Genomic DNA, 20,075 nt, shown 5'->3' on the forward strand with positions numbered 1-20,075 from the left:
ATCCACTGAGCCAAACCAGTTAGGGCATGGGTGTCGTAATTTATATGGCAAATCATAAAGGTCTGAACTAGGATAGCTGCAGAGACAACTAAGATGAATGATTATTTAGGGAGTTATTCAAGGGTTGGAATCAATATGACTCGGACATTTAATTAATGTGGGAGTAAGCACAAGGGCTAAGTGAAGAGTAACCTCCAGGTATCCTCTTTGAACAGCTGGGTAGATAGCGGTACTGTTAATGGAGAGAGACTGAGGAGGAGAAGGGAGAACAGATTTGAGAAGGAGATGGTGAAATTTATTTAGATAGGATTGAATTAAAAACTTATGAAACATTCAAATGGGTATATCCAGGAGCTAATTAGGTAGATCTTTATTTTGGGGAAAGGTTGAAAGGTTTCTGAATCTTCTGGGATTGTGATAGTTAAACCGTAAGCATGAATATCATCTCGGTGGAATATCTAGAAGGGCCAAGGATGACACCTGGAGAAACACCAACTTTGAGATGAGTGATAGAGGAATCTGTATAAGAGAACTTGGGCAGGAGGAACAGTAATGGAAATCATTTTTTTTTTAAGGCTTGGGGAAGGGGATTCTCCCCGCCATCCCCCAATTTTGATGAATGTAGAAAACTAAATATCTATAAACTGAAGATTGCATCTTCATTTAATTTATTTCTCACATCTACCAAGTCATGCCTAAATAGTACTATGCCTTTCTTAATTCTCTAAACCCAGAAAGGTGCTGCTGGTACTGTCAGGATTTTAATATTGTTTTAGGGAATATATTTTTATTCTAACTCATAGTCTAAAGAAAGTTTTTCCTAGAAATGCTCATGTGATAATAAGGTATTAAAGATGGGGAAGTGGTATTTTATTATGGAGTCAAATCACTTTATATTAAGAAGAAAGTTGCAGGTTGCTTGATTCAACCCTATTGATTTGAACTCTTCAATACTGAATAGGAATGGGAGGAAAAAAATACTTGACTAACCAATGTTGCGAAAATAATATTTTGAGTTTTGTGTCAAAATGAACTAAGACTAGCAAATATTTCAAGATCATATTAGTGGTATATTTAGTTGGGGCATCAAAGGATTGATTTTTTTTTCTGCTTTGAAATTTAATACTTTGCCTTTGGTGTTTCCACAGTCACTTATACATCTCCCAAGTTATGAGAGCATGGTCTTTTAGCATCTAAATACCTCCGATCATCAGAATTATCCAACCCTAGTTGGAAAATAACTGTTTTAACTAATCTTGAGTTGCTTATACTGACTTAATCATTAATATTTTGGTAAGATTGTAATATGCATTATTAGAATATACTTACATCTTTTCAGTTATTTAATTCCAATAAAATTGCATTCAGCAGTGTTGGGCTATTATAGGGTTGTGATGGTGGAGTGAGCAGATTGTTCGTCGGTTCCTACAGTGTACTTTAAAAACATACACATCCTCATACGTACAATTCCTTTTATAAAGAATTATATTTGAAAAATTCTTGAAGGTTGTTGGTTCAGTGGTGTTTGGTTCTGTTTACATGATAATTTTGAGCTTTAAGCTAATGTTTTTTAAATAGACAAATTCATATATGTATATAGCTCTTCAGACCTTTCTTGTTAAACTTTCTCATGTAGCTGTAGTTAATTTATCATACTGTGCCTTTATAGAGATGTGCTATAACTTCAAAGATATGCCTCTGTCTTTTAAAATTTATAGTGTATACTAAGAAACATGCAGCAGAGTGAATTCATTTTGATAAGCACTATCTTTTCAAAGCATTGGTAACTTTTAATGGCATTTGGCAGTGTATATATAGATGTGCATAAAAATCTAAATTCTTGCCGTCTGACATGGGTTTTTATGGCTTTCTGTGCTTTGATCATTAAGTGTTTTGCTTTTGGTCACCTAAACTTTCACCAGTTGAATTTGAGTTTTTCACAGTTTGTGTTCGAACCATTTTTTTTTCTCATTTATTTCATTTCATATTTCTGTCTCTGGTGCAAGGCATTTCTGATCTGCAATTGTTCTGTAATATATTTTATAATTGTGTTACTGAAAGCATAATAATATGTACACTCATTTTACTTTTACTTAAGTATTTTTAAATCAAAATCAATTACTTAAGAGTTTTGAAATTAAAAAAAAAAAAGTAAACCTATTCTGTGCTTAACCTTACACACTAAATGTGTGCAGTCTAACTTTAAACACAAACTCTAAGAGTTTCCAGAAGTGTAAGTTTTAGGGGAAATATTTTAACTTCGTGGCACAAACATGTTTGCACATCAGCATTGCCGACTACCAAATGAGAAATAGTACATACATGTCATCTGTTTTTAGTTGTGTTTTCATGTTGTTGCAGTGAAATTCTGTGCATCAAAATAATTGGCCTCATGTACTAGATGTGATTCAGTTACATCTTAAGTTTTTAATGAAAATTTGCAAACTGAGTGAATCCTGATTTTTCCATATATTTTTATAGCTTTGTTGTCTCTGGTAGCATCTCATTTGCCATATTATTTTTTCTGTTTATTAGTCAATTTGGAAAAAACTGCATATTTAAATTTGCTAGTTTTTATGCAGAACTATTTACATACTATAGTTTCTTAATATTTAGTTGTGACAAAGATGACTTAATTTTTCTAGAGGTTTACTTTACTGAAATGACTTTATTTATATTTTGAGCAGTGTTCATATGTTTTAAAGAAAATTACCAGTTAAGACATAGTTAAATTTTGTTCATGATGAAACATTTTAAAGAGCTTATTAAAATGTTTCCTCAACATTAATGTTTATCTTATAATCGAGCTCTGGTAAAAGGAGAAATTTTTGAGTTTCACTAGTACCTCTTAACATAAACAAATACCTATTTGAGGAGTTATCAGAAACTTTGAAAACTCTAATTTTAGTTAGTATCCTTAGATAGCTACATTTTTAGAATTGTACACAATCTTTTGCTTTAGAATAACCTTAATTAAAATTAAAAGACAAACTATTTACACCCTTTGGCTGAAAATGAAACCTAAAATAAACCCTTAGAAATTTTTCTAAGATATATATTTAACATATCTAAACATGTTTGTAAAATACATACACTTACTTGTATGTAGAAAAATTTATATGCTTCCCAACAAAATATTTATTCCTTCAACATCTTAATGAAGTGATACATTCACTGACATTTTTTTATATTGACTTAAAACATTATTCCAGATAATGCATTAAAGATACTTTTTTTAGGCCCAGCCAGTTTGGTTCAGTGGCTAGAGCATCAGCCTGCAGACCATAGGGTCCTGGGTTCAAGTCCAATCAAGAACATGTACCTCGGTTGTATGCTCCTCCCCGCCCCAGTCCTGGTCCAGACACGTGCAGGAGGTGCTAAATGTTGTCTAATGGTCAAAGAACAGGTTATTATTGATAAACACTACCATTAGAGAGAGTGGGAGAGAGGTAAAGAGATAGAATCATCAATGAAAGAGAAACATCGGACATTTATCAGCTGCCTGCTGCACGCCCCCAACTGGAGATCAAGCCTGCAACCCGGTCACGTTCCTTGACCTGGAATTGAACTGGTGACCTTTGGTTCATGGGTCGATGCTCAGTCACTGAGCCACACCAGCCAGGCCCTTTTTCTTTTTAATCCTGAGGTTTTCCTTAAGTATATTTGCTTGCACTTCATCAAGTTTTTATCTTTTCCCCTAAAATTATATAACCTGAGAACATTTCATTGCATTTTCTTACCTAGACTGACAGAAGCACCCACATTACTAATATTTTTATTTACTAGATGAGATTATGCCATAGGTTTTATTTTTAAATAGAGCCATTCCTTGTCAGACAGCTAGAACATTTTATCAGTAGTCCCCTGAATTCTAAAACTATGGAAAACATTCACCAGTTTGCTTGCTAATCAACTCTGCTGCATGCGTTCACAAGTTTCATAAAGACTGCATGCTTTCTGTTTTCAATACAAATTGTATTTTTTTTTCATACCCATCTTTGCATTTTATTTTTTTTATTTTTGTTTCCCTTTTCTTGGTTGGATGCCTGTGTGTGTTTATTCCAAATCCCTGTCCAGTCCTGGAGTTTGAACTACGGAAAGCCAAGGAGACCATTCAGGCCCTCCGAGCCAACCTGACAAAGGCTGCAGGTGGTGTACATAAAATTTTTTGCGACTTTTCCTTTTTTGACAATGTAGAAGTAGCTGAGATATTTCCAAATGTAAAATAGTAAAATATTTATATTTTCTTCCACCAGAACATGAAGTTCCTTTACAGGAACGAAAAAATTACAAATCAAGTCCTGAAATTCAGGTGGGTGAATGACAGCTCTAAAAGTATCATCCACATAAAATGGTAGCACAAATATTGAAGGAGAAAACTTATGGTATTTTATCTTATTTTGCCTCCAGGAGCCAATAAAACCTCTTGAAAAGAGAGCTCTAAACTTCTTAGTCAATGAATTTTTATTGAAGAATAACTACAAGCTTACATCTATAACCTTTTCAGATGAAAATGATGATCAGGTACAGTTATTTTTTTAACAGTGAATTATTCTCTTTGTAACTTAAAATGTATTTTTCTCTTTTATTTCTTTAATTTGTTTAAGTTATACATATAGTAAACTTCTATAAGGTTAGTTATCAAACACAACATTTCCTTGCCTACCCAGTCTAGTATTCTATTTGACCTATAGATTTCTTCTTTTTATGTAAAAGACTTATTCTTTCCAGGTAATTTTTAACAACTTATAAGTAGAAAATATAATCTACTCATATTTTCATGTATTTATAGAGTGTGCTAGATTATTTTTCCCTTTAAACATTTATTTAGTAGTACAAGTTAATGTATACTTATAAAAACCTCTTTAATAGCTCTATAATAACTAAGATGATAAGTAGATAACAGCAGTTATAAGAATATTTTGAATGAGAGTGTGAATATAAATAGTATCTGTTTGAATAGGAACCACTTTTATTTATTTATTTATTTATTTATTTATTTATTTATTTATTTATTTAAATCTTTATTGTTGAAAGTATTACATATGTCCCCTTTTTCCCCCTAGAATAGGAACCAATTTTAGAACCTCATTTTTTCCTTATAAAATCTTGTAAGCAAAGCTTTTTTAATGTTATCTCTCAACTGTAATATTTTGACTTCTTAGTGCTAATAAATTAGTTTGAATCTTGCACCTTAGGACTGTAAATACCAAAGAATTTACTTTACAGAAATCAGGAGGCCATCATTTAAAATTAGGCGTATTCTATTAGTCTGTAAAATATCCTGTGGATCATTTAACAAAAATTGACATTCTCAAAGGGGTATAGCAGATTTCCCTCAGTTATTCTACATAACATTTCTATGAAATATTATACAACAATTCTACATAACATTTTACCACATCAAATCCAACAATATTTTTAAAAAAATGATTAATACATCATGACCAAAGGGGTTATCCAAAAAATGTAAGGTTGATTTAATATCCAAAAATCTGTCACTGTGATTCACTACATGAAGAAAGGAAAAGAGAAGACAATTATATAGTCATCTTAGAACATGCAGAAAAAGCATTTGACACAAACATCTGGTCCCCCTAAAAACTTTAAAGAAATTAGGAATAGAAAGGAATTTCTTCAACCTCATAAAAGACATTTATGGAAAAGCTATCACTAACATCATATTTAAATGGTGAAACATGAGGGAAAAAGCAAAAATAACTGCTTTCAATACTTCTGTTGAGCATCATACTGAAGATTCTAGCCAATAGAAGGCAAGACAAAGAAATGAAAGGCACACATTTTGGAAAGGAATGTAAAGAAAACAGAATAGTATTTGCCTAGGAACAGGACGGATGTGAGGAATAGGAGGTAAGGATTGAAAAGGTGTCCAAGAAAACTTGGGGAGTGAACAAGTTCATTTTCTTGATTGTGGTGATCTATTCAGGGGTGTATATATGTCAAAATTTAGCAAATAGTACATTTTAAATTAGCTTGTGGATTTATTTAACTTGTGCAGTTCATTGTATGTTAATACCTCAGTAAAGTTTGTTTTGGGTTTTTTTTAAGAAAGGCAATGGTAGTGTTTATCAATACCTGTTCTTTGACCATTAGGCAACATTTAGTACTAATTTCAATTGAACTGAAACTAGTGCTATCTAAAGCCCTCAGTCCCCATACTCTGGCCAAAATGTATGACTTTTTATCCTATTTGCTTTTCTATCATTATCCTATTAATGGCACCTGGAATTATCTCTTGTCTCCTTGACTAGGCTATAAGCTCCTTGATGTTAAAATAATCTCTTGTTCATCTCTGTATTTGCTTATATAACATACTCAACAAATATTTATTGACTAGAGGCCCAGTGCATGAAATTCATTCATGGTTGGGGGGGGGGGTCCCCTCAGCCCAGCCTGCACCCTCTCCAATCCAGAACCCTTCGGGGGATGTCCGACTGCCGGTTTAGGCCCGAACCTGGAGGCAGTCGGACATCCCTCTCACAGTCCTGGACCACTGGCTCCTAATTGCTCACCTGCCTGCCTGCCTGGTTTCCCCTAAATGCCCCCCCACTGCCGGCCTGATCACACCTCACTGCCTCTGCATGCCGGCCTGATTGCCCCTAACTTCCCCTCCTGCCAGCCTGGTCACCCCTAATTGCCCCCCACTGCCAGCCAGGTTGCCCCCAATTGCCCCCTCCCTGCCGACCTGGTCACTCCTAACTGCCCCCCCCCCACCGGCATGGTCACCCCTTATTGCCCACCCTGCCAGCCTGGTTGCCAACTGCCCCCCTCTGCCGGCCTGGTCACCTCTAACTGCCTTCCCCTATGCTGGCCTAGTCACCCCTCACTGCCCCCCCTGCCAGCCTAATTGCCCCCAACTGCCCCCCTGCTGGCCTGGTCGTCCCCAACTGCACTCCCCCTCCGCCAGCCTAGTCGCCTCTTACTGCTCCCCCTGCTAGCCTGGTCGCCCCCAGCTGCTCCCCTCTGCCGGCCTGGTTGCCCCCAACTGCCCCCCCTGCCAGCCTGGTCACCATTCACGACCCCCTTCCAGCCGGGTTGCCCCACACAGCCTGCTTGTTCAGTCATTTGGTCGTCCCTCACTAACCCCCCTGCCAGCCTGGTCCTAGGCAGCCATCATGTGAGGGCGTGAGGGTTAATTTGCATATTACCTCTTTATTATATAGGATAGTTTCCTCATTTTTATCTGCATACAATCATTGTCTTACTGCTCTTTGCTTCCCTCCTGTGAGTTCTTTAGTTTATGACTGGTTTACTTCCTTTTCTATTGCGCTCTTTGAAACTTTTATTTAATCATAAATAAACTTTGAATATTTTCAACTTCTCAGAATGTCATTTTTGCCTTCAATAAAACTTGTCTGCTCACTGAGGACCCTGTTTCCTCTATTTTCCATGTAGATAATGGCACATTTCACAATCTAATACCTGATGCTCCCTGGCCCCTGGTAACATGGCTCTATCCTCCACTGTAGGAAATTGCCATGCTCCACTGCCACACTCCAGACCTTGCTCGCACTACATCTGTTTTTATACCTTACTATCGCTTCCCTAATCTCTCCCTGTTTTTCATATCAGACCTCTCTCTTGCCTTCTGCTTTTCCTTTCTTGCTAACTCTAAATTTATATGCACTCTCAGCTTTTTTTTAGCTTATTTGCTGCCTTCCTCCTCACATTATCTTTTGCCTATTCATTATAATCTATACTAATAAAAGGGTGATATGCTAATTAGGGCAGATGTCTTCCAGATGTCCATTCAGACAAAGCCACAGCGGCTACAAGGTCTGGGGCTCACGTCAGCTGTGGGCTCAGGCAGATGCGAGGCCCGGGACTCAGGCAGCTGTGGGCTCACAGCAACCATGGGCTTAGGCAGCCATTAGCCTGGCCGCTGCGAGGCCCGGAGCTCACCTTGCAGCCGCCGCGGCCAGTGGCAACAGCAGCAGGGTGATGGGGGCGGTGCCTTCTCCTGATCAGCCTGGTTGCCTCCTACAGAGGAGCAGGCCTAAGCCATCAGTAGGGCATCCCCTGAGGGCTCCCAGACTGTGAGAGGGTGCAGGCCAGGCTGAGGAACCCCTTCTCCCCCCTCCAGTGCACAAATTTTCATGCACTGGGCCTTTAGTCATATATAAACACAAGGACTTGCATCTTCCTGGACATATCTGCTTCCTTCAGAGCTTTGTGTTTTTGCTTATTCTTCCTCTTATCTCTGAAATAATTAGTTCCCCTCTGCTTTCATTGCCATCTGCCTCATCAATATGAAAACCTTTTCCAAGAAAGTGGACAGATCATCAACTTCCAGAAACCTTTCTTACCTCCACCCCAGGACAGAAATTGACTCCTTTCTCTGAATTCTTGGCAGTGCTTCAATCATATTTTGGTGATACTTTAGATTCTCTTTGTATCTTTATGTCCCTTTTCTTTAACCATCAAATTCTATGAATGGTGACAATCAATACTTTATCTCTGATTTTAAGCAAAGGGTGGATATCTATTAAATATTGGATGAATATAGATGGACAAATGGACATTTGAATACTATGTATAATATTCATCTTATAATTTTTTAAAAGATTAAATTTGTTTAGTTCTTTTTTCTTGTTTATTTACTTTTTATTGTTTAAAGTATTATATATGTCTCCTTTTTCCCTGTTTAGTTCTTGTTGTAAGCCAAGCATTGATATATCTTTTTATCTTATCCTTAATAAAACCCTAAAAGGTATTATACTAATCTTACAGATAACCTGTTCAAGTTTCTTATTCATTTGTAACAATAATAATAAGTGGAGACATGTGAATTTTATGCATGGGTCTGATTTTCTCCAAAGCTCCCATTTTTAATACCTATCTTATATCTGCCTCAGAGTTAACCTCAATAATAGCTATTTCCATTGTTTATTAAGCCCTCAAAGGATTGAGAGTATCAGTATCATATTTAGAACATTCAAAGGAATTTATATTATAAGTTATAAGATATCAAGTTAATACTAAATTCTGATGTATTAGTGGACAAGAAAATGGTAGGACAATATATTTGCATGTGATTGAATGCTCTGGAACTTTATAAAGCTCTAACATTATAAAAAAATATGATTATGTTAGGTTTTCAAAACATTAGCAATGAAGAGTAAAATAAATCTCAAAAGTGCAGAATAAAATGGCCTCAGATTTTTTTTTTTTTTTTTGTATTTTATCTTTTAGGATTTTGAATTGTGGGATGATGTAGGATTAAACATTCCAAAACCTCCAGACTTATTGCAACTCTACCGAGATTTTGGAAATCATCAAGTGTCTGGAAAAGACCTTGTGGATGTTGCCAGTGGAGTAGAAGAAGATGAATTAGAGGCACTTACACCAGTTTTAGGCAACCTTCCTCCACCCCTTGAAACTCCTCAGACTGTAGAGGTGAGTGATACTAACTAGTCAAGTCCATAAAAAGTATTTAAAATGTGTAAAAGCTTACTATGAGATCTTGAGGTTCATTTTTTCTCCTGTTTTGATTTTAGAACTCCTTACTAGTACAGAAATTAGAAGATAAAATTAGTTTATTAAATAGTGAGAAGTGGTCTTTGATGGAACAAATCAGAAGACTTGAAAGGTTAGTACTTAATCATCACTTTTTAAAAATCTTAACTTTATTATTATATAAGATTATATAACTATCCAAAATATTATACAAAATAACATTTCAATTGTCAGACATAATTTTTCACAATATAACTAGGGGCCTGGTGCACAAATTCATGCACAGGTGGGGTCCAGCTGGCCCGCTGGGCCTGCCTTGGGGAGGGACCGCAGACAGTCGGCCAGCTGGTCCCATCCCCTGGTTGAACTCCTGGTCGAATTCCCAGTCAAACTCCCGGTCAAGGGGACAATTTGCATATTAGCCTTTCCTTATATAGAATACTTTTGAAAGTCTTATAATTGCTTTGTACATTTAATATGCCCTTTCCCCCAAAAAAGTTATTAAACCAATGTAGTGACCTTATAATCAATTATGTCTTAGAACCAAAGAATAAGATACTTTTTACTTCCCCTGAGTTCTGTCAATATCAATAAAATAACTCCTTCACATTAGTATTATACACATCTCTCATTCATTATATCATTTAATTCTTATATTAATCGTGTGGCTTAGTTGGAATTATCCCTATTTTACAAATGAAGAAATAGTTAAATGTTAATCCAGAACAGTTTATAGGCCATTTTTATGCTTCTTTGGTAAAAGTTTATAGCTTTCAGGTATATGAAGCATCAGCATATATGCTGCAGAAAAGATTAATCAGTTGCCAAATAATTTTATGTTATGTTACATTTTAAGGCATTAAACCCATTATGAGGTTTATGCTATTGCCAATGTTTTTGAAAGTACAATTGTCTCATTATTTCCCTTTCTTTCTACAGTGAAATGCACTTTCTCAAAAATGAACACTTTGCTATCCCAGTAATTTGTGACTCTGTTCAACCTTCTTTGGATCAGTCTCTTCACAAAGACTCTGAGGACAGTGGACAGAAACCAGTTACAAATAGTTCAGACGAGGGAAAAAACAAGGATATCCATCCTTCTACATCAGATGAAGTTGATTCCACTATTTCTAAAGAGAATTTCCCAAACTCCTTACCGAGGAGAGAAAGAGAAGGAATGCCATCTTCTTCTTCATCAAGTAAAAACACAGTCCATTTTGATAAACCCAATAGGTTAGTATGCATCCTGTATCTTGAGATGTATCTTTCAGCTAGTTAGTACATTGACAAACTGGAAAAGCTTCAGTTCTTATTTGAACTGCTTTTGCAGATCAGATGCATTGATTTTTACATTGGCATTAACACATAGCAGAGTACATGTCACTAAGGGATATCACAAACTAATTACTAAGTTAAAGTATATTAAAGAGGCAAAAAAGCATAAATAGGATCGGTTCTATCTTAGCTAAGTACTTAAACCAATAAGTAGTATGTATGTTACTTTGTACTGCAAACACTTTACCCCATGTGTTCTACCTTTTCTCTATTCTTCAAGCATTGTCAGACTCAGAAGAGGTTTTGGTACTGCATAGCTGCCTGTGATAAAGAGGGAATAGTTTTTGCTTCTAGTCCTTTTTCCTCTGTCTGCTTCCATTACTAATAGTATATTATTAATAGTCTCTTAATTTAATTTTTATTGGATTGCAGTGATTGAACTCAGATGGCAAAAGCATGGTCTTTACCCTTCATGATCATGTTTTCTAGTGAAAGAGACAAAATATAATTTAAAAATTGTTTAGATTATAATGTGAAAAAGTTTTAAGGGAGGATTATTTATTGGACTCTTTTTAAAATGTCAGGCACAGTTCTAAATGTTTTGTGTATGTTAACTTATTTAATCCTCACACATATCCTATGCTGCATTGTGAGCCGCAAAGTCATGCTTCCTCCTCTTATTGAACAGAAGGAAATTATACCCCATACTGGGATATAATAGGAAAGCACAACTTATAGGTAGAGATACTCTTAGTTAGTGAGAAGTGTTTGGTTGTTTTTTTTTTCTTTTAAATATATTTTTATTGATTTCAGAGAGGAAGGGAGAGGAAGAGAGAAATAGAAACATCAATGATGAGAATCATTGATTGGCTGCCTCCTACATGCCCCCTACTGGGGATCGAGCCCACAACCCGGGCATGTGCCCTGACCAGGAATCAAATCCTAACCTCCTGGTTCATTGGTCCATGCTCAACTGCCAGCCAGGCTGGTTGGTTTGTTTTTAAGCAAAGCTTTCCACCCAAGAACCACAACTTTTTGTGTACCAACTAGGTATATTATTTCTTTAGGTGTTTTCAAGCTTACAGAGTTAAAATAGTGTGCATTTATTTTTTAATATGGATAATATATAATCATAAAAAATATGTTCTGATACTCAACAATAATGGCATTCATAGTAGTTCTTCAGTGTTAGTAGTGTTCTCATATATCTTCTTTAATATTCAGAAGTCACTCTCTGGAGAAAGGTGATTGAGCATGTAAAGTACAAATCATAGTTATAATTTTACAAATACTACTATGTATGAAGACCAATCTTGTTTTAAAAACATAAATAGACTAATATTTTCAATTACGAAAAAAATACTTTAAAATATACCATGAATGTTGAATGAGGTTCTTCTTCACTTACCTTAAATTTTACTTCTTTATTCTCTAACATTAAGGTTTATTGTTATCACCGTATAGATCTGCAAAACTCTAGTTCCTCTTGGCCACACACCAGAACAACCTTTATATCCACTGTTTACCCTTCTGGGACCATCGAAAACTGGGGAGAAAAAAGTTCTCATTTTGTGATATTTTTTATAGTCATTCACCTGCTATACTACCTCAGGTTTGATCCACTGGCATTTATGGGCTGTACATTCACATACCATCAAGCTATTTTAAGATCAGCAGTTATTGCTGAATCCCCCTACCCCCCTAGATAATTCTGCAGTGAGGTATCCTTCAAGTCATTGGTGGCTGAGAAATCCATTTAACGTTTGTAGGGTAGGATTAACACAGTGATGAGAGTTATAACATGTTACTTTCTCCTTACATACCAGTGGTAACAATGTCCTCTTTTCATCCAATATTTTCTTCTAGGAAGTTGTCTCCTGCTTTCCACCAAGCACTACTCTCTTTTTGTCGAATGTCAGCAGATAGTCGTTTAGGATCTGAGGTAAATTGCACCATATATATATATATATTTTTTTTTATTTAAATATATATTTTATTGATTTCAGAGAGGAAGAGAGAGGAAGAGAGAGATAGAAACATCAATGATGAGAGAGAATCATTGATTGGCTGCCTCCTTCACGCCTCTCACGGAGGACCAAGCCTGCAGCCCAGGCATGTGCCCTTGACCATTATCAAACCTGGGACCCTTCAGTCCACAGACTGACGCTGTATCCACTGAGCCAAACCAGCTAGGACTGCACCATATATTCTTGCAACCATCTTAAATCATTCAGTTTTTCTTAGCATTTCATTCAAAAACAGCTGTGATAAGACTATTTCAAATGCAAATCTATTATTTAAAATAATGCTTTAAGAAGTAGTTCTTAAAATATTTAACTTTTAAGGAAGATAGTTGATAATTTCTATTTTTTGGATTAAAGCTTTGTTTAGCGTTAAAGTGATTTTTTGCAGTTTATTTTTAATTTGTTATGTCTAACATATGGTTATGTGCCTCTCTTTGGTATAATTCAGAAAACCAATGTAACTGTACATATTGTTTATATTTCAGTTATTTTTAGATTACTCCATTATTTTTATTTCATTAGGGATGATTGTCTTTGCTGAGTTCATTAACTTTCAGATTAGTTTTCTTCAGGTGCGTTGTAATAGCTGTTGTAGACTCATCTGGAGAGGGTATTTAATTTTTTTTTCTCCTATCTTTATACTTACCTCTCCCTTTCTAGCTGTTTTATGGTTGATTCCACTTGACCTCTCCTAGGCTTCTGTCCCACAATGTCATTAAGAATACAAAAGAGCTGGAGGGTGGTTTGGATGCGATTCTAGCAATCCTTATTGTAAGGTTAGCCTCCTTGGGCCTTCCCTTGTATGCAGCTTCATTGTACAAACTGTCTCCTTAGGCAAAGATTATAGCTTTATTGGCATCTTTTCAAGAACAAAAGAAAAACTATTGAAGCTACATCCCTGCTTGTTCCCAGAACTGAAGCATCTTTGTCGTCATCCTTGCATCTTACTGCTTTTTGATCCATACATGTTTATCTTGTTTGGGAACACAATTGTTATTGTTTACCATCATCATCATCATAAGTTATAATTTTGGATGTGTGTTTGGAACAGCGGTGGCAAGGTTTTATTTTTTTTTAATATATATTTTATTGATTTTTTACCGAGAGGAAGGGAGAGGGATAGAGAGTTAGAAACATCGTTGAGAGAGAAACATTGATCAGCTGCCTCCTGCACACGCCCTAGTAGGAATGTGCCCGCAACAAAGGTACATGCCCTTGACCGGAATCGAACCCAGGACCTTCAGTCCGCAGGCCGACGCTCTATCCATTGAGCCAAACCGGTTAGAGCGAGGTGGCAAGGTTTAAAGCATGAACTTTAAGTACCATCATGCAAAGAAGTTCTCCACTGTCATCATTTATCAATTCTTTTCGTTTTCTAGGTGTCTCGGATTGCAGACAGTGAACAAAGTGTCATGTTAATGCTGGGACGCTGCCTACCACACATTGTTCCTAACGTGCTATTAGCAAAGAGAGAGGTGAGACACATAAAAATATTTCATCCTAGTAATCTCATCATATTGTCCATTCTTTGTCATTTTGATGTTTAGTGTTATGTTTTTATTTTGTTAAAGTCTATTACTTGCAATCATATTCTTACTTTTGTGCATGCATCTCTGCTCCTAGAGAATGGTTTTACACCTCTGTCAGGTGAGTTCAGTAAAACTGCATGGTATTCATGTTGTTTCAATTTTGCTTAAAGCATCATTAGCTTCTGCAACACTAACTATTACTGTAGGTCCATTTATGTGCCATGAATGCTGTCCATTTTTTATATTACCAGTTAACTAATTAATCTCTGCTCTTGATATGATTGCTTGGTATATCTACAGAAATAGACACTGTACTGAAAATTAACAGAGACTGAAAATGTATCTCTTTTCTTAAATGTACTTATAGTTACCCATTATAAATATGTTTTATTGTCTTTGTTTGGCAATAACCACACTTGTCTTATGATGATGATAGGATAGTTATAATATTGACTACAATAACTTTGGAAAGTATCATTTTTGTTTTTCTTATAGCTAACCTGTTACTGACAAATGCTTTAAATATCCAAAATACAGTAGGAAGTATATTTTAGTGTACATAGGCTATGTTATGAACCATAAGTACTGTACAAAGTTATCTTTACAGTTATATTTAGCCATGAAAAGTTATTTGAAACCTCATTTAAATGACAGTAAATGATTTATTTGCAAACAAATTTACTTATTTGAATTATTAAGTTTATTAAATCAATGTCCAGTTTATAAAATATTTTATAAAAAATGGGTCAGGAATATTTTAGAACATACCATATAATTTTCTTCTGTTGTCTTCTTAATGTTTACCACTGATTTCAATCATAATTCATGGGACCTACAGTATGATAGGTACACAATGCATTGGCAAAACCCATTATAGAGCTTATCCTTATCTGTTCAGCACAAGAAATTTGTACTGATCCTCAAGAAAAGTTATCTGTAGAGCTTTAAAATTTTTTATTCCTTTAGGTATTTTTTCATTAAAAAAAGATAAAATGGCTTTTCTTTCTGATGGTTTTATTTTACGTATAGTCATGAGATATTAATAAGCATGGAAGATTTTCTATGTCTTGAAGGATCAGTGTGCAATTTCAGATTGATTTGCAGTTCTGCCTGTCAAAATGCTGTTTGAGCTTTTCCTTTTTCAGCTTGTAACATAATCCATGCAATGCATTAATGTTTGCATCCCTTTTCTGTGTTTTTTTAGTGTAATTTTTAAAATATCACAGAAACCTAATTGTTATGAGATGCAGTATAAGCTTTTTTATTTTAATATTTTCCTTTTTTATCATAAAATACTTTATCACTAAAACCTGATTGTACTGCATGAAGTATTTATAAACTTGCATCATCAGTAATCAGATATATATAAAATATACGTGCACATACATACACATGGTACAAACATATTTTATTTGTGGTATAATGTTTACTTTTATGACTAATTTCAAGTTTTCTATATTTTAAAAAATATGTGCTTATAATTTCATGAAGAATTGATCATTTATCTTTGTTTATTGAATTATTTGTACTTCATTCTGTTGTATCAGAAAATTTACCATTTTAGTATACCAAAGTTTTATTACCTCAAAATTAAGTTGGTAAATAATGAAGTATAACTTGATTTGCTTTGAAGCCAATGCCAGGGCATCAAAGGACAAAATTTTTATTTCACTTTATCATTTGATATTGGATTACTTTTATTTAATATTTTACCTTAGTTTTTTAAATCTGTATTTTCAAAAAGGTATTGTGATTGATGGATTAAAATTTTGATTACTAAAATTTCCTCAAGATTTATATATTTTCTTATCAGTATAAGCCTTTTTATTGGTATGTAAATACAATTAAAATATTCTTCAGTAAACCGATTGGATTTTAGCTAATTAAATAAATAAAACAACTTAAAAACCTGTTTTGTTTTAAGTTTTGATTAAGTTATATGTTCACATGGTTTAACATTGTTTAAATATAATAAAGATATACAATAAAAACTATTCTTCTATCCCTGGGACACCATCCCATATGCAATAAATTTTATGAGTTTCTGATATATTCTTACCAATTCTTTGCCCATTTTTTTTTAAATTGGATTGTCTTTGTTTTGGAGTTGTAAGATTTTTTTACAATTATTGATATTAAGCCCATATCACATATATGATTTGTAAATATTTTCTGCCATCCTATAAGATGTCTTTCACATTCTTTTGTTGCGTATGTTTTTGGAGTAAGTCTAAGAATTTGTTGCCATATCTGAGTTCAAGAATATTTACCTGCTTTTATGTTTTTTTCTGATAGTTTTATAGCTTTAGCTCTCATGTTTAGATCATTGATCCATTTTGAGTTATTTTTTATATATGAATAAGGCAGACGATTCAACTTTATTCTTTTCCTATGGTTATCCAGTTGTCCCAACACCATTTGTTGAAGAGAAAATTGTTTCCCTATTTAATGGTCATGGCACCTTTAACAAAAATCAGTTGGCTGTACATCTTTGGATTTATTTCTGGACTGTTAGTTCTGTTCCATTGGTCTTTAAGTTTATTCTTATGCCTGTACTACACTTTTATTTACCACTAGAGGCCCAGTGCATGAAATTCATGCACAGTTAAGGTCCTAAGCGGCTGCCAGCTGGGGCCTCCCTTTGTTCTGTGCTGCACCCTGGTGGTCAGTGCACGTCATAGCAAGCATTCAAACTCCCTGTGAGTCGAGCTCTTGAGGGGGCACTTTGCATATTAGGCTTTTATATATAGAGAGATAGTTTTGTGGTAAGTTGTGAAATTGGGAGCTATGAGTCCTCCAGCTTTCTTTTCTTTTTCAATATTGTTAATTAATTTAAGGCCCCTTGCAGTTCCACCTGAATTTGATACTTGGCTTTCATTTCTGCAGTAATGGTCACTGGAATTTCTATATGGATTGTACTAAATCTATAGACCACTTTGGGAGTATGGCCATTGTAACAGCATTAAATGAACATGGAATTTTTTCACTTTTTTATGTCTTTAATTACTTTTTGCAACATTTTGTGGTTTTCAGTGCACAAGTTTGTTTTAATATATTTTATTGATTTCAGAGAGAAAGGGAGAGGGAGAGAGAAATAGAAACATCACTGATGAGAGAATCATGGATCAGCTGCCTCCTGCATGACTCCTACTGGGAAGAATGGAGCCCGCAGCATTGGCATGTGCCCTGATTGGGAATTGAACTGTGACCTCCTGGTTCAGAAATCAATGCTTAGCCACTGAGCCACACTGGCTGAGCATCAGCACACAACTTTTTCACTTAGTTAAATTCAATTCTAGGTATTTTATTCTTTTGCATGCTATTATAAATGGAATTGTTTCCTTAACTTCCTTTTCACATTGTTTATTGCTGGAACAAAATTGGTAATCATGTTGACTTGTAACTTTATTGAATTTATTAAACTGTAATAATTTTTTTGGTGGAGTCTGAGATTTTCTATACATAGAATCATGTTATCTGCAAATAGAGATAGTTTTGCTTCCTCCTTTCCAAAAACTCTTGCTTAATTGGTGTGGATAGGACTTCCAATTCAATGTTAAGTAGCAGTGTTTTGAGAAAGCCGATAGTTATAAAATGGATAAGGTTGGTCTATCTTCTTACCTATCTCGTGTGTGTGTGTGTGTGTGTGTGTGTGTGTGTGTGTGTGTGAGAATTTTAGAAGTAAATCACATACTTTTTAGCAGTATCAGCTTTAAAGTCATCTAAGTATTTTACTTATGCCTCCTAATGGTTGAGCCCTAGGAATTCTAGATATTAATTATTCTAAGTATAGATATTTTAGCAGCCATTTAAGTGTAGAATTTTTCCAGAGGTGAGTCTTTTCTGTGTTCTTTATTTTTTCTGTACACCAACAATCTGACAAGTTTCAACTGAAAATCTAAGTCAGTATTTGATTTTAAATTATAATTTGTTATTGCTTAATTCGTAGTCAAAGGATATATGGAAATTTTTTAAATAACAGCTATTTAGAATTTTTAACTGAAGCTTGAGTGATAGGAAATAATTTTAGTAGAACAGTGAACCATGATTCATTGGATTAATGTGTTCCTCTTCTAGAATTGTGGAATGTTGCTTCTTGACTGTAATACTCAAAACATTTTCCCTTGGCATCCTAGCTAAATGTAATATTTCCTTTTCTGTTTTATTCCTTTCAGACCTTAGAGCCTTTATCTTATTAACATTTCCTTGCTTTTTTTTTAATGTTCCATTTTGCTTGATCTCATTTCCTGTTTTATTTCTCCCTCACCATCTAATTACATTGTTGTAGTTCCTTTAAGATTCTTTGTTTTCTTCTGATTCTATCATTTGAACATACATTAATTTTTATAAGACTAAGAAAGTTGAGTAAAAATATGCATAAAATTAAATCTAATGACATTTACTATCTCTAAAATGATTTCTTTATTATCATTAGAAGTTAATTTGTTTTACTTGTGAAACCGAAAGGAGAATTAAAATGCTTAAAGCCTTTTCTGTTTAATCTATATAAAATTCCATGGGTAATCTAAGTTTTAAGGGGTGGAAGATTATTCATAAAGAGAACTAGCTTTGTCATTAAAATTGCAAAACTCAAAATAGTTAAAGCAAAAGTTATTTCCCTGAGTAAAGTACAAATTACTAAACCTTTTAGATTAATGAATTTTAAAAGTCTTAGAATTATCTTTTCTAACATGCTAATAAAGTGTTGAAAACCTTCTATAATAGATTACACTGATTTCCTCTCTAATGATTAGTAGGAGATTAATTTTATTTTTCACTTTAGTACACTTTTATTGAGTAATATCAAGTGCTAAAGCATGTTTTAAAATATTTAAGATTCCTGTTGCCTTGAAATAATGGACACAGCAACTTTTTGTGTCAAGGGAAAATACCAAAAGCCATAGGTTTTTTTGTTTTTTGTTTTTTACCATGGCTATTATTTTTTTTGTAGGTTTTTTTTTAATTCTTTATTAGTTAAGGTATTACAAATGTGTCCTTATCCCCCTCAATAACACCCCCCCCCCCCTCATGTTCTCATCCCCCTGTTGTCCATGTCCATTGATTGGTTTGGCTTATATGCATGTATACACGTCCTTTGATGGCTATTATTAACATGCGCCATTAAATCAAATATGCCTAAGGATCTTTTCATGTGAAAAATTCTTACCCTTTATATATAATATCTAACATTGTATTCTCAGTACATTTCTTTTATGGTTAATCATTTAGACGTAGATTTGTAGACCCCAGAATAAACAGCAACATAGTTATATTGGTATGCTGGTGTTTGAGCAGAAGAAGCTAAATATTGTACTATGTATTTAAACAATGTGAATGTATGTATTTGCAATTATAGTAAATATTTATATTTCATAACTTTATTTTTAAAGAGGAATGCAATTAGAAGAAAATGGAACAAGATAATGTAAGACTATATACAAGGTGGGACAAGAGTATGTTTACACTTATTTGTATGGAAAATAATAAATAATAATATAAGAATAAACTCTGTTTGCCCTAGCCAGTTTGGCTCAGTGGATAGAGCATCAGCCTGTGGACTGAAGGGTCCCGGGTTTGATTCCCAGTCAAGGGCACATACCGGGTTATAGGCTCAATCCCCAGTGGGGAACCCCATCTCATCATTAACATTTCTCTCTCGCTCTCTCTCTCTCTCTTTCTCTCTGAAATAAATAAAAATATATTTTTTTAAAAAGGAATAAACTCTGTTTTACATACTCACAGCTGTAAATCTACTTTTGCCCTACTCTTT

General features: G+C 34.5%; 1 protein-coding gene across 4 annotated transcripts in view; it reads left to right on the top strand.

Annotated features, from left to right (window-relative positions):
- Positions 1-20,075, top strand: part of RELCH (RAB11 binding and LisH domain, coiled-coil and HEAT repeat containing) — a 100,972-nt gene that overhangs the window by 25,111 nt on the left and 55,786 nt on the right. For all 4 annotated transcript variants that reach the window (XR_009454106.1, XR_009454105.1, XM_059706261.1 and 1 more), the window contains exons 3-10: positions 4,078-4,149; positions 4,257-4,312; positions 4,411-4,524; positions 9,214-9,417; positions 9,519-9,610; positions 10,417-10,710; positions 12,619-12,694; positions 14,156-14,251. Coding sequence is in view for 2 of the 4 variants with exons in the window: in XM_059706261.1 (XP_059562244.1) it covers positions 4,078-4,149; positions 4,257-4,312; positions 4,411-4,524; positions 9,214-9,417; positions 9,519-9,610; positions 10,417-10,710; positions 12,619-12,694; positions 14,156-14,251 (1,004 nt within the window). In the remaining 2 variants the exon portion in view is untranslated. The remainder of the gene's footprint in view (positions 1-4,077; positions 4,150-4,256; positions 4,313-4,410; positions 4,525-9,213; positions 9,418-9,518; positions 9,611-10,416; positions 10,711-12,618; positions 12,695-14,155; positions 14,252-20,075) is intronic.

This window comes from Myotis daubentonii, chromosome 8 (assembly GCF_963259705.1).
Source record: "Myotis daubentonii chromosome 8, mMyoDau2.1, whole genome shotgun sequence".
Classification (NCBI taxonomy): domain Eukaryota; kingdom Metazoa; phylum Chordata; class Mammalia; order Chiroptera; family Vespertilionidae; genus Myotis; species Myotis daubentonii.